Source organism: Panthera uncia, unplaced genomic scaffold (genome assembly GCF_023721935.1).
Source record: "Panthera uncia isolate 11264 unplaced genomic scaffold, Puncia_PCG_1.0 HiC_scaffold_255, whole genome shotgun sequence".
Taxonomy (NCBI): Eukaryota; Metazoa; Chordata; class Mammalia; order Carnivora; family Felidae; genus Panthera; species Panthera uncia.
In genome coordinates this window covers 40,377-56,578 of record NW_026059290.1, presented here as the reverse complement: position 1 = coordinate 56,578, position 16,202 = coordinate 40,377, and the positions used below count along the sequence as shown (strand labels likewise).

General features: G+C 56.3%; 1 protein-coding gene across 1 annotated transcript in view; it reads left to right on the top strand.

Annotated features, from left to right (window-relative positions):
• LOC125917833 (cholesterol 24-hydroxylase) overlaps positions 1 to 15,733 on the top strand; it is a 32,743-nt gene extending 17,010 nt beyond the window's left edge. The window contains exons 6-15 of the mRNA XM_049623928.1: positions 2,951 to 3,089; positions 3,787 to 3,897; positions 4,750 to 4,900; positions 5,084 to 5,146; positions 7,098 to 7,170; positions 10,385 to 10,469; positions 10,912 to 11,022; positions 14,298 to 14,386; positions 15,174 to 15,240; positions 15,420 to 15,733. Of these exons, the coding sequence (XP_049479885.1) occupies positions 2,951 to 3,089; positions 3,787 to 3,897; positions 4,750 to 4,900; positions 5,084 to 5,146; positions 7,098 to 7,170; positions 10,385 to 10,469; positions 10,912 to 11,022; positions 14,298 to 14,386; positions 15,174 to 15,240; positions 15,420 to 15,587 (1,057 nt within the window). The 3' untranslated portion in view covers positions 15,588 to 15,733. The remainder of the gene's footprint in view (positions 1 to 2,950; positions 3,090 to 3,786; positions 3,898 to 4,749; positions 4,901 to 5,083; positions 5,147 to 7,097; positions 7,171 to 10,384; positions 10,470 to 10,911; positions 11,023 to 14,297; positions 14,387 to 15,173; positions 15,241 to 15,419) is intronic.
• Positions 15,734 to 16,202: the final 469 nt, after the last annotated feature.

Here is a 16,202-nt window from a genome sequence, read left to right as displayed (position 1 = left end):
AAGATGTCACTGTTAGGGAGCCATGGTCCCTGATCCTCTGAGGCTGAGTTTATGCCTCCAGCATGGCTCCTGTCACACCCACTGCAATGATTCTCATTCAGCCCACCTTCGCCACCAGACTGTGGGCAGAAGGCAGAAGACGCACCCTGTCCCTGGACTCCTGCTCTCAGCACAGCACCTGGCCCTTTGTGAGCTCTCCGGGAAGTCCATAGCGTGAATGAAAATATGAATGAAATAATGAATTGGGATAGTCTTGTCCTCACTGGAAAGTTGTCAGGAGTGAGAATGAGGAGGAACAGACTAGAAAGAGGCCTTCAATTAATACATTCTTGTGCCAAGAGCCAGGGTTACACGAGCCAGCCAAGGTGATATAGCTGCTGCCCGCAGGAAGCTTTGAGGCTATAGATTCTAACCAGCTGACTTCCTGCAGTGGTCATGACATTATACCAGCATCTCTGTCTTGGTGAACCATCCCCAGCATGTAGGACTTGATATTCGAACAGCACTTTGTGTTATATTAAGAGCTTTCATAGGCATTTTTATTTAAAAATTTTTAAATTGTGTTAAGATACACATACTGTCTGGCTCATTTTTATGTGCACAGTCCATGGCGTTAAGTATGTTCACGCTGTTGGGCTGATGTCACCACACATTTTTATTTGTGTCTCACAATAAGGTAATCATCTAAGAGATGGCTGTTTTATTAGAAAGGCAATGTTCACAAAGTTGTATGAAGAAGCTCTGGGAGCCCGCTTGGTCGTGTTTGTGAACATGGTAGAGTATAGAACCCCCTGGTGAGTGTCCTCTCCAGCCAGTATCTACGCAGAACATCATCATATACTCTTAATAAAATCATGACCATAAATTGCCAGTTTCTGCTTTTCTAGATTACTACTTTTGCTGGAAGACCTTGGTCTCAACCATTTCAATAAAAACAAAACAGAACAAACAAAACAAGGGGGTTGGGATTTTACCATACTGCAAACGCTCCGGCCCAACATTTTATATCTGTCACGTCCACAAGACATTCAGTGTTAGTGTGACAGTCAGCCATGCGCCACCCACACAGTCAACCTTTTAAAAAAAGACAACCACAAATAATCTCACGTATAAATATATACTTGCAAAACCCTGTAAGTGTCCTGGAGAAGTCGACTAGCTACGGAAGCACGTATAGGGGCTACTTGAGGCTTTAAGAGACATTTTCCTGGGAAAGTGGCTTTCGAGTATCCATCTGGAGAGCGGGCAGGTGTGCGAGTAGTAACAGGGCCTAGGGATGGAGGGTGGGAGGACAGAGTCCCCCAGCAGAGGGGACAGCATGTGCAAAGGCCCTGAGGTGGGAAGGAACGTTGTGCTGCGGAGGCACTAAAAGGCCATGGTAACAGGAGACAGAGCTGCAGATGGCCATCAACGTGACAAACTCCCTCTGTGTCCACGTAAGGATGTTCCCCACACTGTTCAGAGTGACAGGTGCTTTGGAGTGTTTTCGGTTGGCAAGGGACTGGAGCAGAGTGGTGCCTTCAGTAGAGGCCGCCAAGGGTGAACCCTGCAGGTGGCTGGGTGGGGGCTGGGCAGCAGTGAGCAAGGATGCTGGGGCCCCACGGAGCCGGGAGCCAGGGCAGGACCGGTGGACGGGCAATGAAGAGCGATTTTCTTTCCCCTTCCTCCCATTTTCTCTAAGAACCTCTTATTTGGAAACCATTTCAAATTTCTGAATAAGTTTCAAGAATAAGAATAGGACAAAGAGGGGCATCTGGGTGGCTCCGTCAGTTAAGCATCTGACTCTTGGTTTTGGCTCAGATTATGATCTCGCGGTTTGTGAGATCGAGTCCCGTGTGGGGGCTCTGCTCTGACAGCATGGAGCCTGCTTGGGATTCTCTCTCTGCCCCTCCCCTGCTCAAGCTCATGCTCTCTGTCTCAAAATAAATAAATAAACTTAAAAACAATTAAAAAAAGAAAGGGGCGCCTGGGTGGCTCAGTTGGTTAAGCGTCCGACTTCGGCTCAGGTCATGATCTCGCGGTCCGTGAGTTCGAGCCCTGCGTCGGGCTCTGTGCTGACAGCTCAGAGCCTGGAGCCTGCTTCAGATTCTGTGTCTCCCTCTCTCTCTGACCCTCCCCCGTTCATGTTCTGTCTCCCTCTGTCTCAAAAGTGAATAAACGTTAAAAAAAAAATTAAAAAAAAAAAAAGAAAGAATAAGAAAAAGAACACCCCCTACCCTTTACCCAGATTGGTAACATCAAAAATCACTTCTGATTACAAAAGGAGCAGTTTTCCTTAGTAAAAGTTCAGAAACACGTAAAGCACCAAGAAACAACCTCCCTTCTCTCCCTTCCTCGGGGTCACCATCTCTTGTGAGTTTGGAGCGTGTCCTTCCATACTTCTCCCTAGGCTCTGTGTTCGGGCGACGAGCCGGGGTAGCTGTCCCCGGGCCAGGAGTGCTGTGGGTAGGGAGTTCTGGGTCCGAGGACTCATTTCCACGCAGAGTTGGGGGCTGTGATTGCTCAGGGACAGGGAATGAAATGGGAAAGCAGGCTGCAGGTGACGACCAGGACAGGGCAGGTGAGGAGAGTGGGCGGTGCGAGCAGAGGGGTCCACGGCTGGGACCCCAGTGAGCCCGTCCTGAGCTGCAGGGGGTGCCCAGAGGCCTCTCTTCCCTTCCCGCCCTGTGTCGCCTGGAGTCCCTCCACTGCCACGATCACTGGAGGTCAGAGTTGAGGGGCCCCGTGGCAAACGACCCGTGGAACCATCCAGGCAAAGGCAAAGGGACAGCGTTCGTCCTGAGGGGGATGGCGAAGCCCCAGGGCTTGGTTTGATGACTGCAACCCCAACCTGGGAGCCAGGCCTCAAGGGACGGCCACCTCCACTCTGCCCACTGGTCCCCCCACGTAGGGGGCCGCGGGATGACCGGGCTGGTCCTGGAGGCCCCTGACAGCTGTGCTGTTTCCCCAGCTCCCTGGTCAGCTTGATGGAAACGTTCAACGAGAAGGCAGAGCAGCTGGTGGAGATTCTGGAGGCCAAGGCGGATGGGCAGACCCCGGTGTCCATGCAGGACATGCTGACCTGCACCACCATGGACATCCTGGCCAAGGTGACCGGAGCACGGCGGGCCCCGGGAGGGGGCGGTGCCACCCGGGGCCCACCACTGCTCCTCCCTCTGTCTTCCCTTTCCTTGCCCTCGCCCTCCCGCCTGCTCCCCCAGCATCGGCCCCTTCTCTGGGTGGGGAGCCCCCTGTCTCCTCGAACATTCGAGACCACAACAACAAATGCACTCTCTAGACACCGGACGCCAAAAGGTGTGGCGACCGGCCTGTGTCTGGTCAGTGGCAGGAGCAGGATTGGGTCTCAGGGCTGCCTGGCTCCCGGCTCGAAGCCTACCTCCCCCTCCGCGCCTGCCCTGGGTCTGGCTTGGCTCTGCACCTGGCAGGCTCAGCGGTGGCCCAGGGACCCCCAGCACGGTTAGGCAGCCCCGGCGGCTGGAGTGCAGGCACAGTGAGTCATTGTCGCTCTACAGCTCACTGGGAGGCTGGGTGCAGAGGGGCCACCAAGGAAGGCTGCATTTCAGGGCAAATGCATTTTGTCGTGGAAGGAAGCCAAGGGTGGTGGGGTGGCTACTGTGTGCTCGTAGTCGTCACTGCATCCCACGGGGTTGGAGTCGTCGTGGGTCAGGGCCCATGCTGCCTGGGTCTCTAGCTGAACGGCCCCAGGCTCCGTGCTGGGTCTTCCAGTCTTCCCCCCCCCCCCCCCCCCCCCCCCCCGGGATGACCTCGGCCCCCTCTCTCCCCCAGGCAGCTTTTGGGATGGAGACAGGCATGCTGCTGGGCGCCCAGAAGCCTCTGTCCCGGAAGGTGAAACTGATCCTGGAGGGCATCACTGCATCTCGAAACACTCTGGCGAAGGTAACATCTCCACACCCCCTCCGAGGACCAGCCACCATAGCTCTGTGCTAATTTGCCAGAGCACCTCCTCCAGGGACCTTTTTCCAGAATGGGTTTGGAGTTCCAGTGTGACCCAAGTGACTTCCGCATCAGTTAGGATCTGCGTAGATCGCCGCAAGGAGAGATTCAAACTCAAGGTGGTTTGAGTAAATCAGGAGTCCGTCTTTCTCTCACATAAAATGACCCCGAGGCAGGCAATCCAGGACGGCTGCGATAGCGCCACAATGTCACATGTTTGTGGAATTTTCTAGCTTTCTGTTCCACTGTCCCCAGCACATCACCTCATTGTTATAAGATGGCTGCGGCAGCTCCAGCCATCACTTCCTTGTTCCAGGCATGAAGGAGGGAGAAGGGAGAAAGGTGGTACTCGAATGGATTCCCAGACGGATGCCCAGGGCCCTTTCCTGTTCCCTGGGACTTCAGCCTCTGGGCTTGGAGCCCCCTGATGCCACCCCATCTTTTTCAGCAGTTGATTCCCTCTGGCCGTGGCGTCCTCCTTCCACGCGGTCCTAGCCACTGCCCCGTTCAGGGGTCCCTTCTTACTTTCCGGTGCGATGTGGATCTTTCAAGGCATCTTTCCCATCCTATCTAGGGATTTGGAGCAGGAAGGGGAAGTCGATGCTTAGGCTCAGCCTGCCACCTTGGTCTAGTCTCCTTGGCTGCTTTATCTTTTCTAGAATTTTCTCACAATCTTCCCACCTCCCAGCTTGCCAGTGCTGCGGTGGGTCTCTAAAGTCGTTTCGGAGCAGGGGGAGCGGGAGAGGGAGACGCGCGTGCTCGGTTGGCGCCCTGAGCGGGAGCTCTCTCGTTCAGTTCATGCCAGGGAAGTGGAAGAAACTCCGAGAGATCCGGGAAAGCGTTCGCTTCCTGCGCCAGGTTGGCAAGGACTGGGTCCAGCGCCGCCGGGAGGCCCTGAAGCGGGGGGAGGACGTCCCCGCCGACATCCTCACACAGATCCTCAAAGGTTCGAGGGCGCCCGCAGGGGCCTTGGGAGGGCCGGGCATCAGGGTGCCACCCGTCAGGGTGACTGATCACCCCTGACTCCAGGTCTGGCTTCTGGGGAGAAGGGCATTTGGTTCTCTGCTGAGCTATGGGGAAAGGGGCCGAGGGGTGTGAGTGTCACCCTGACACCCTCCTTGTCTTCCAGCTGAAGAGGGGGCCCAGGACGATGAGATCCTGCTGGACAACTTCGTCACCTTCTTCATTGCTGGTTGGTAGCTCCAGTGGCGGCCGGGGGCTCGGGGCTTTGCAGAAACGGTGGGAACCAGGCATCCCCTAAGCTCTGACTCTGGGAGAGTTCTCGGGCTGTCTGAGCAGCAAAGTTCTGCCGCAGAATGGAAGGGCTGGGATAGAGGAACAGAAGGCCTCTCTCTGCTCAAGGAGGTCCAGGAGGCCCCCTCGGCGGCCGCTGACCTGGCAACGCAGGTGGCAACTGTGACGGGTCGTGACACTGTCTTTTGGGGCTCAGGAGAGGTTGACCGTGTGCACTCAAGGCTCCATCCCGCTCAGAATTTGTGGGGCAGAGGCCTTTATTAGACCAGCGCAAAAAGACACCCCAAGCAACTTCATTCCTTTGCTCGTGAGCTATTTCTTGAGCATCTTTCTTTATCTAGAAAACTCCTCCTTCGGCGATCCCTTGAGTGCCTCCTCCTCCGGAAAGCCCTCAGTGATTGCCCAACTGCATCGGGCTCCCAGTTCGGAGCTCTGCATGGTGTCCAGAGCTCTTCTCTGCCCCCAGGACTCACAGGGTTACTCCACGGACTTATCTGTGGCGATTCTAGAAGGTTCACTTTCCTCACCGGGTTGCACGCTCGGTGTAAGCCAGGGGTTATGCCCTGCTCCCTGTGTGTTCGCGGGGTCCAGTGCAGCACGGATGCGTACAGAGCGGATGAAATGAGTGAACAAATGCACAAACGCTGGGCACAAAAGACAGAGGCGGGCGGACAAGACGAGGGACAGTTCATGGTCTGAGGGTGGAGGTGGACAGACAGAATGAATTGGGGATTTTGCTGGCCAGTGGTTTTTCGGAGGCGGGTGCATGCACCCCTGCAAGATGAAAGAGGAGGAAGGCTGTCCTGAGCGGGGATTGGGGGTGGAAGAGGGCCCTCCCAGTGTGGAGCACTGTGTGCACAGATACCCCGGGAGCCCCAGAGCGATGTCCGAGTTGGAGCAGGACTTCAGGGCACTGTTCCCTGCACTTGGCAAAATGCTTGCTGAACGGACGATGGCTGGCCTCATCCTGCAAGCCAGGAACCCAGGTGTTCCTCCTGGGATGTGGCTTCTCCACAGGCCGGCTCTGTGGCCTGGGCCTCAGTTTCCTCATCTCTAAAATGGGGGCCTGGAAGGTGCTCCCCAGACTTCCCTCCAGCGCTCCAATGAGGGTTTAATGATCTCCCTCTAACCTCATGGCCCACCCCCGCACCTTGCATCCAGACACCGTGGGGAGCAGTGCGGGACGGCAGGCAGCCTCACTTCCCAGCACCCACTTACTGAAAGGTGTAGGCCCTGCTCTCGAGCCCAGGAGGCCCCGGGCCCCTTGGCTGGCGGTGGGTGCCACCTGGTAAAACCACTTACCCCTTCAGAGGAAATGCACGTAACTCAGGTGGTCCCCTCCCGGGCCAGCCGGGGGGTTTGGACTTGACCGGATGCTGCCAGAACTCAGGAGTGGCCTTCCCGCTCCTGCACACCCCCTGCCCTCTCAGGGGAAGCCACCCACTGCTCTATTCCTCGAAGCCACAAGTACAACCTCTCCAGGCCTCAAGGGTGGCGCCCACCGCCTGGGGACAACACCGGCCGTGGGCTGGACTTGAGCCCCAGGTCCTATCCTGTGGCTAAGAGACTCGACTCTCAGCCTCAGTTTTGTCTTCTACAAAATGGGATGAATACCCCTCCAGGCCAGGCAAAGCTCAAGGATGGTTGAAGGAAGGAGTGTGAAATCCGGATGCGTGCGGGCAAATGCTGTTTATTGGATGACACTGGCTGGCACAGGGGACGTGGACGGGGGCAGCCTGTCTCCTTCATCTCTGTATACCCGGCTCAGCTGCAGGGCGCAGAAGTGAGGGCCTGAACTGCCACCACGGGCTCAGGGGCTCAGAGGCGGGTGGGCTGGGCCAGCAGCAGCCCCGCAGTCCCGTGTGGAGCCCTACTCTCCTTTCCCGCAGGCCACGAGACCTCTGCCAATCATCTGGCATTCACGGTGATGGAGCTGTCTCGCCAGCCTGAGATCTTGGCAAGGTATGGAGCGGGGAAGCTCGGGGGGTGGGGATAGTGACTCCCCCTGAAGCTGGTGAAGGGATTGTCTTGATGTCTTGTTCCTGGAAGACAACCTGCTCCGGCCCCCCACGGCCGAGCCCCCTCCGATGTGTCCTGCTTCTCTTCACCCCAGGCCCTTTGCACATGCCAGTCCCTCTTCCGGACGCTCCTCTCCCTGCTTTTCTCCTGGAGAACTCTGTCCACCCCCGCAGAAGCCTTCTCATGCCCCTAAAGTAGCCATTCTGCGTTTTCCCCTCCCAGGCTCCTCCCAGCCCATGAATGCATTTCCTCCTGGGACCATTTGCTTGGAGTCTATTTCGGTCATGAAGCTAGAAGCGAGGGACCGTGGTTCTTTTTCCCTCCCCATGCTGCGTTCAGCGCCTGGCTGGCACTGAGGACCCAGCAGAAGTCCAACTAAGTGCTGTAGGAGGGCTTGTCCTCAGCTGGCGAGACAGAGGAGGGGTGCCCGGGAAATGGCATTTGAGCTGGGCCACTGGTTTCCTTGAATACAAACAGTGAAAGCACTCGGAAAGCCCCAACAGGCATGGGGGTGGGAGCTCGGGATGGGGGGCAAGCCTTGATTACAGTTCTTAATCAGCAGCGTACAAGGGCGGAGGTGAACGGTTGCTTCAGAATATAAAATAGTTGATTGGGGTTTTAAATAGATATATTACAGTAAGGTGGTCATTACCAAAGTTTGGAAAAAGCCGAAAAGTTGAAATAATAGTAATAATAATGTAGTAATAATTCCACCACAGGGCCCCACCCCCGGGAGGCAGTTCATGATCAACCACTGAATTTCACTGTATTTTATCACATCTCCTCTTCTCCCAGCCCACTCTTTTTTTTATATTGTCGACACACACACAAACACACACACAAAACTTGCCATTTAAAATTTTTTTTTTAACATTTATTTATTTTTGAGACAGAGAGAAACAGAGCATGAATGTGGGAGGGTCAGAGAGAGAGGGAGACACAGAATCCGAAACAGGTTCCAGGCCCTGAGCTGTCAGCACAGAGCCCGACGTGGGGCTCGAACTCACGGACCGTGAGATCATGACCTGAGCCGAAGTCGGCCGCTTAACCGACTGAGCCACCCAGGCGCCCCACAAAACTTGCCATTTTGACCATTTTTTAAAAACATTTTTGCCTGACAACCCCAATAATTTTTTGTAAGGTCATGTGTCCCCTCACCTTTTATCTTATTTTTTAACAAAGTTTATTGATTTATTTTGAGAGAGAGAGGGAGAGAAAGAGAGAGGGAGGAGCAGAGAGAAGGAGAGAGAATCTCAAGTAGGTTCCGCACGGTCAGCACAGAGCCCAACGCGGCCTCCATCTGATGGTTCATGAGATCATGACATGAGCCGAAATCGAGAGTCAGACGCTGAACCGACTGCGTCACCCAGGCGCCCCTATTCTGATCATTTAAGAAATTATTTTTAATGTTTGTTTACTTTTGAAAGAGACTGCAAGTAGGAAGGGGCAGAGAGAGAGGGAGACAGATCCGAAGCAGGCTCCAGGCCGCGAGCTGTCCGCACGGAGCCCGACGCGGGGCTCGAGCTCACAAACCGTGAGATCACGACCTGAGCCGAAGTCGGACGCTGAACCGACTGAGCCACCCAGGCATCTCTCTTCTGGCCATTTTTATTTTTTTTATTAAAAAAAAATTTTTTTTAACGTTTATTTATTTTTGAGACAGAGAGAGACAGAGCATGAACGGGGGAGGGTCAGAGAGAGAGGGAGACACAGAATCGGAAACAGGCTCCAGGCTCCGAGCTGTCAGCACAGAGCCCGACGCGGGGCTCGAACTCACGGACCGTGAGATCATGACCTGAGCCGAAGTCGGCCACCCAACCGACTGAGCCACCCAGGTGCCCCTCTTCTGGCCACTTTTATTTTTTTTATTTAAAAAAAATTTTTTTTAATGTTTATTTATTTTTGAGACAGAGAGAGACAGAGCATGAACGGGGGAGGGTCAGAGAGAGAGGGAGACACAGAATCTGAAACAGGCTCCAGGCTCCGAGCTGTCAGCCCAGAGCCCGACGCGGGGCTCGAACTCACGGACCGCGAGATCATGACCTGAGCCGAAGTCGGCCGCTTAACTGACTGAGCCACCCAGGCGCCCCTCTTCTGGCCATTTTTAAGCGCACAGTTCGGTGGCATCACGCACCTTCACGCTGCTCTGCAGTCATCGCCACCCCCATCCCAGAACCTCCCATCACTGCCAACTGAAACTGTCCCCGTGAAACACCAGCCCCCCCCCCCCTGGGGACACCACCCCCCCCCCCCGCCATACTCCTCTCTGTCTCTCCGGATTTAACTCCTCGAGGGACCTCATATGATTGGAATCATTCGGTAATTGACCTTTCCGTCTGGCTTGTGTCACTTAGCGTAATGTCTCGAAGGTTCATCCAGCAGGTGTCAGAACTTCCTTCCTTTTTAAGGCTGCATAGCGGTCCGTCGTCCGGATGCCCCACATTTTGTTCCCCGACGCGGCTGTTGAGGGTCGCTCGGGTGGCTTCCACCCTGTGACTCCTGTGAATAACGCTGCCATGAACTTGGGTGTGCTAGTATCTGCGAGAGCCTACTTTCGCTGTGGGGGCGTATAGACCTCCAGAGAAATTGCTGGAGCGCATGGTAATTCCCCATTTCGGTTTCTGCACACCGTTTTACATTGCCACCATGGGGACACGAGGGCGATGCTTTCTGCACATCCTTGCCAACACCTGTGGCTTTCTGCCTCTGCATTACAGCCTTCCGAACGGGCGTGAAGTGGTCCGAATCCACTCTCAGGCCTGCGTCCGAGCCTCACCGCGCACATCTTAAGGCTCACTCAGCCGGCGTCCCCGCGAGGCTCATTCTGTTTCCGGCTGTTGGCTGCCGTGAACCAGGCTGCGGTGCAAAGACCTTGTTCTGTGCATTTATTGCCTGCGGCCGGTTCCGAGCGGCGAACAGGGAAGGGGGGAGACTGTAAGGCCCTGAAACAGAATTCCCAACTGCTTGGGCATCTTGCTTTGGACGTGATGGTTCCTGGATGTCTTCAACGATGAAGCAGGGGGGCCGTGGGAGGAGGGTTGGCGGGGGAGGGGAGCTCCGGGCCGCTCTCTTCGCGCTTCCTTCCCTTCCTCCTTCTAAAGACTAATAGGGGGCAGTCGCTCCTTGGGGACGAGCTTGTCTTTGTCTGACCCGACAGGCTGCAGGCCGAGGTGGACGAGGTCATCGGTTCTAAGAGGCACCTTGACTGTGACGACCTGGGGAGGCTGCAGTATCTGTCCCAGGTGTGGGGGCAGGAGAGAAGCTTCTGGGCACGTGTGGGTGGTTCGTCAAGCCAGGCCTGCTGCCCCCCTGAACCATTTCCCGTGGGTGTTCTCTAACTTCACCGCCCGTGAGAACGTCCCTGGAGACTGAAAATCAGTCCCGTGAGCACCTGCCCCAGACCAATGACATCAGAGTCGCTGGGGCGGGACCGGGCTCTGGTGCTGTAGTTCGGCCAGAGCCCGGAACCTCCTTCTCCTTTGGGGCCTCAGTTCCTCCTTCCGCGAGAGCAGGGGTTGGACAAGAACATGAGGCTAACTTTGCAGGGGGTCTGGGACCCAGTCCTGGACGTGGGTGCGCAGTCAGCACTGCGAGCGGGAGACGAGGGTGGGTCTGGGGCACGCCGCCGGCACGTTCTGTGGGGTCTCTGACGTCTCTCCTCGTCTCCCCACGTGGCTTCTGTAGGTTCTGAAAGAGTCGCTGAGGCTGTACCCGCCAGCGTGGGGCACCTTTCGCCTGCTGGAGGAGGAGACCTTGATCGATGGGGTCCGAGTCCCCGGCAACACCCCGCTCCTGGTGCGTACGGGCCCTCTCTGCCCTCCCCCGGGGTGGCCAAGCCTTGAGGTCGGGACATCCGTGGCCCCGTTGTCGCCACTGGGGTCTGTCATGAGCTTCACCGTAACCGCGTGAGGACTTTCTTCCTTTTCACCCTATCCAGTGTGAGGTTACAGCAGGCGATTCTGGAAGGGAGGCGCCCTGTGTACATCTGAGGGTGCTGAGGCTCAGAGAGGTTGGGTCACTTTCCTGAGGTCACACAGCCGGCAGGCAGTGCCCCGTTTCACAGCTGACCCCTCTCCCGCCTCCCCCCACGGAGGTTGACTATTCTCCCCCACCTCTCCTTTTTTGCCGTTTACACGCTCACTCATTTGTTCCCTCATCAGGTGTCCCTTCATGCACCATGACCTCTCAGAAACCCACCCCCAAACTAGAACTCTGTCACTGTCCTGCTTCTCCGGAAGCAACCACTGTCCTGAATTTTGTGCTTACTAACCTCTCGCCTTTCCGTGTGTGTGTGTGTGTGTGTGTGTGTGGACATGTGTCCATCCACATGATAATATGTCCTGGGATTGCTTTGGGACGGCGGGCCCTCACTTCTCTGCCGTGTGTAGACTGCCACCCCGTTATCCATTCTGGGTCAGCAGGCATCTCTGGGGGCTGCCCGATTCCCTGCTCTCCCGGGCACCACGGCTGCCACTCCTGCCCGTGTGGCAGATGCACTGTGCACACGGGGGCGGGAGGGCTGTGTTGTGGGGCATCTCAACGTTCGACTCGGTAAACCAGCGCCAAAGTGTTTTCCAGAACACCCATGCCAACCCAGACGCCCACTAGCTCTGTTCCGTATCCTCCCCGACGCCGACTGTGGTCCGGCTTCTTGGTTTTGCCAATCAAATAAGTGCAAGGAAGGTGTTTCCCTGTGGTCTTGATTTGCAGTTTCCTGGTTACTAGTGAGGCTTGCGGTGCTGTTATCTCAACGCTGTGCAGAGCTCTCTGTAAAAGTTCATTTAAACAAATTTTTTTAATGTTTATCTATTTCTGAGAGAGACAGTGCAAGTGGGGGAGGGGCAGAGAAAGAGAGAGGGAGACATAGAATCCAAAGCAGGCTCCAGGCTCCAAGCTGTCAGCACGGAGCCTGATGCGGGGCTCAAACTCATGAATCATGAGATCGTGACCTGAGCCGAAGTCGGACGCTTAACCGGCTGAGTCTCCCCGGTGCCCCCCTCTCTGTAAAAACTCATATATTAATCCTTTGTCAGGTATGCGTGTTGCAAATGTCATCTTTAGACTTGTGGCCTCTCTTTGTTAAAGTGTTTTCCATGATCCAAAGTTCTTAATTTTTCAGGAGTCTGTTCTCTTGTTTTGTCTTAGGGAACCCCGCCCCCACTCCATCATGAGCTCAGCATAGTCACTTACATCATCTTCTGGCAATATCACAATTTTCTTTTTCAAGTTAAGTCCCTATCTACGTGGAACTGAATTTGTGTATAGCGTGAGGTAGGGATCTGTATTCGTTTTCTGGGGCTGCTATTACAAAGCACCACAGAAGGGGGCGCTTCGCAGTGGAAATGTACTGTCTCACAGTCCTGGAGGCTGGAAGTCCAAGATCAAGGTGTCTGCAAGGCTGATTTCTCCTGAGGCCCCTCTCCTTGGCTTGTAGATGGCCGTCTTCTTGCCTGTCCTCACAGGGTATCTCCTCTGTGCGTGTCTGTGTCCTAATCTCCTCTTCTCATAAGGACACCAGTCATCCTGGAGTAGGGTCCACCCCAATGACTTCATTATAACTTGCCACTTTTTTATTTTTTTAAAAATTAAAAAAAAAAATTTTTTTTTGAGAGAGAGAGACACACACACAGAGAATCTGAAGCAGACTCCAGGCTCTGAGCTGTCAGCACAGAGCCAGCCACAGGGCTCGACCTCATGAAACATGAGATTATGACCTGAACTGAAGTTGGATGCTTAACCCACTGAGCCTTCCAGGTGCCCCAACTGTCACTTTAAAGAGACTATCTCCAAATACAGTCACATTCTGTGGCTAAGACTTTAAGATAAGGATTTTAAGGGGACAAAATTCACCCTTCCCCAGGACCTGATTTTTACTTTTACAGAGGAAAACAACATGTTCTGGTTCTATCTATTTGGGCAGCCCTCTCCCCCCTCGAAGCCCTGGCTTTCCCAGGGCTCGGCCACGCCTTCTCCAGCGTGTATCAAAGCTTCATGATATGTGGGTCTTTATTCTGCGTATCTACTCTTTTTTTTTTTTTCTAACACCCCAGCACCAATACCACCTGCCTGAATGACCCAGGTGGTGGTTTAGAATGCCTTTATATCTGGCTGAGCAGGCAGGTGGCCATGTGGGCCTTGAGTGGGCAGATCCCAGCTCCAATCCCACCCCGCTCTGGCAGGCTGGGTCACCTCTGGGCCTCAGTGCCCTCCTCATAAGCTGGGGTGATGATACCTGAGTCACAGTTTACTGGGATGAGTTGAAGAACAATGGTCATCACATGTCTGGTAAATATCCCTGGCACACAGTAGGTGCCCTTTGCTGACCTCGGACACCTCTCCACCTTATTATGCTCCCACGGTTCTGGGCCCTCCCTCTGCTCTGGCTGCCCTGTACTCTCAGCCCAGAGAACCAGCCGCAGAGCGGGCTCAGGGAACTCTTTGGTGCAGCAGTAATGAGACCGGGGTCGGCACCCAGGGCACCAGTTATAGGGGGCACGTATGGCCCACAGAGGCCAGGGGCACAGAACACTGCCCTCAGTCGGGAGGCAACTCGGTGCGTATCATAAGGCCAGTGGGGCCTGCGCTCCTTTCCCTCCCCCCTCTTCCCCCCCCCCCAACCCCGCCGCAGAAACAACCTTGTGCTGAAAAGGAACTTTGAATGACAGCTTTTAGAGATCTTGAGGAAGATGCTCTCGAAGCAGACCTGAGTTTGAATCTGTTTTGCCACTTGCTTGCCCAGTGACTTCAGGCAAGCCACGAACCTCTCTGAGCCTCAGCTTTCCCATCTGTAAAATAGGGATAACTGTAGGCCCCCTGTAGCACGGGGGTAGGCACCCCCGCATAGGATGAGGTACACACCCAGCTGGTCCTTGTCGGCACACTGGGCTGTCCCTCCCCTTGTCTTGGACACTTGCCAGGAGCCAGTGGAACCCCACACTGGCCCAGATGGGCGGGTGGAGTAGGGGGGGCCACTCTGCTCTTGGTCACCCCATTGGGCGATCACAGTGGATCAGGGAGGTGTGAGGGTGCCTATCCTTGGAACCAGAGACAAGCAGTTCCTCCCCCCGCAGTTCAGCACCTACGTCATGGGGCGTATGGACACATACTTTGAGGACCCACTGACTTTCAACCCCGATCGCTTCAGCCCCAAAGCACCGAAGTAAGTCCCTCTTCAAGCTGTGTGCGAGTGGAGGCCTGGTGGGAGAAGGACGGTCCCAGTGACCTGCGGGCTGGACTGCCTATGACCCCTGAGCCCACATGGCCTTCCAGATCACTGTGAGGAAGTTGCCATCCCCACTCCGCCCCCTTTTGTGGGGAGGAAATCACAGCTCAGAGAGGTAAGGTAACTTGCCCAAAGATGCACAGCCAGTAGCTGCAGAGCTGGGGTTTGAGCCCAGCTCAGGCTGGTTTTAACACCCAGACTTATAACCAGTCCCTTATATTGGGAAGCTCTGGGACTCGGGCCAGGGGCTGCACCTCCCCCTGCCTTGATGGTCCTGAGAAATGGGAACACTGATGGCTCCCCCTGAAGGCTGCGTTGGGGGCAAATGCCTTAAACTACAGTGGGACGTGGCGGGGGGGGGGAGCCAGGCCCCAGGGACCGACCACCTGCATCCAGACCTAGCCTCTGCCCAGAACTGGACGTGTGACGGCCGAGTATAGAAGTGGCAGAGAAGCCGGGGGGGGGGGGGGGTTGCTTTGGCTCTCCGAGCCTCAGTCCCTCCAGCTGTGAACTGGGGATAATAACAGCCCCTTCTGGAAAGCGCCAGAGGAGGATAAAATGACAAAATGCTGACGCAGAGCTTGACAGAGCCAGCCCTGGATGTGTTCAGTGGGTGCAAAATCCAATCGTGGCCCCAAGCCATGCATCCGCAAGGGATGGGTTTGTCACCCGCTGGGCAGGACTGTCACGGGGCCGCCTCCTCCTGACAGCCCTCTCCCCGCAGGCCGAGGTTCACCTACTTCCCCTTCTCTCTGGGCCCCCGCTCCTGCATCGGACAGCAGTTTGCTCAGGTAGGAGGCCAGGGCTGGGTGGGGTCTCACCCTGGGGCCAGGAGGCCTGGCAGAGCCGGGCTCTGGGACCCGGGGGCGGGGCGCCCGCCGGGGTGAGGGAGGGCCGGGCCAGCCGGGGCCCCGCCCACCGGCTGCCTTCCGGCCGCGTGCCTCCCGCCCCTCCCCACCTCTGCACGCAGATGGAGGTGAAGGTGGTCATGGCCAAGCTGCTGCAGAGGCTCGAGTTCCGGCTGGTGCCTGGACAGCGATACGGGCTGCAGGAGCAGGCCACGCTCAAGCCGCTCGACCCTGTGCTGTGCACTCTGCGGCCCCGGGGCTGGCAGCCCGCACCCCCGCCACCCTGCTGAGCGGGCCTGGGGTGGATGGGACTCCTCTGGCAAGGGCCGCACCCACACTCCTCTGCAACCCCGCTGCCATCCACCCTGTTCTCCTGTCCCCTTCCTCAGGGGCACCCTCCACGCTGGCTCCCAGCGGGCCCCCCTGCCAATCACCACCTGCTTTCCTCCTCCCCCCCCCCCCCCCCCCTTAAGCCCCCCGCCCAGTGCTAACTCCCCCCCCTTCCTGGCCCGCCCCCCCCTCCCCCCGCCCCGAACCTAACTCCCAGCTGCGCCCCAGATGTGCTATCTCTTACCCCCACCTCCCTGCACAGGCCACTCCCCCTGCCACACACCCTAACTCTTGCTCACTTCCTAAAACCCTCTTCAGGTGTCACCTCTTCCAGGAAGCCCTCCCTGCCGCCCCCCCCACCCCCGGCGGGGCCAGGGGCCCCTCCTCTGTGCTCCCTTGGTCACCTGTGCTACCTCTAACACCACACTGACCACACTGTATTGTGAGTGTCCTTTGATGTGACCAGCTGCCCTGCCAGGCTGTGAGTGCCTCGTGGGCCAGGTCTGTGTATGATTCGTCTCCGAGCCGCCCTGGCCTGGCACAGAGCCGATGCTCAAATAAATATGTGTTGACTG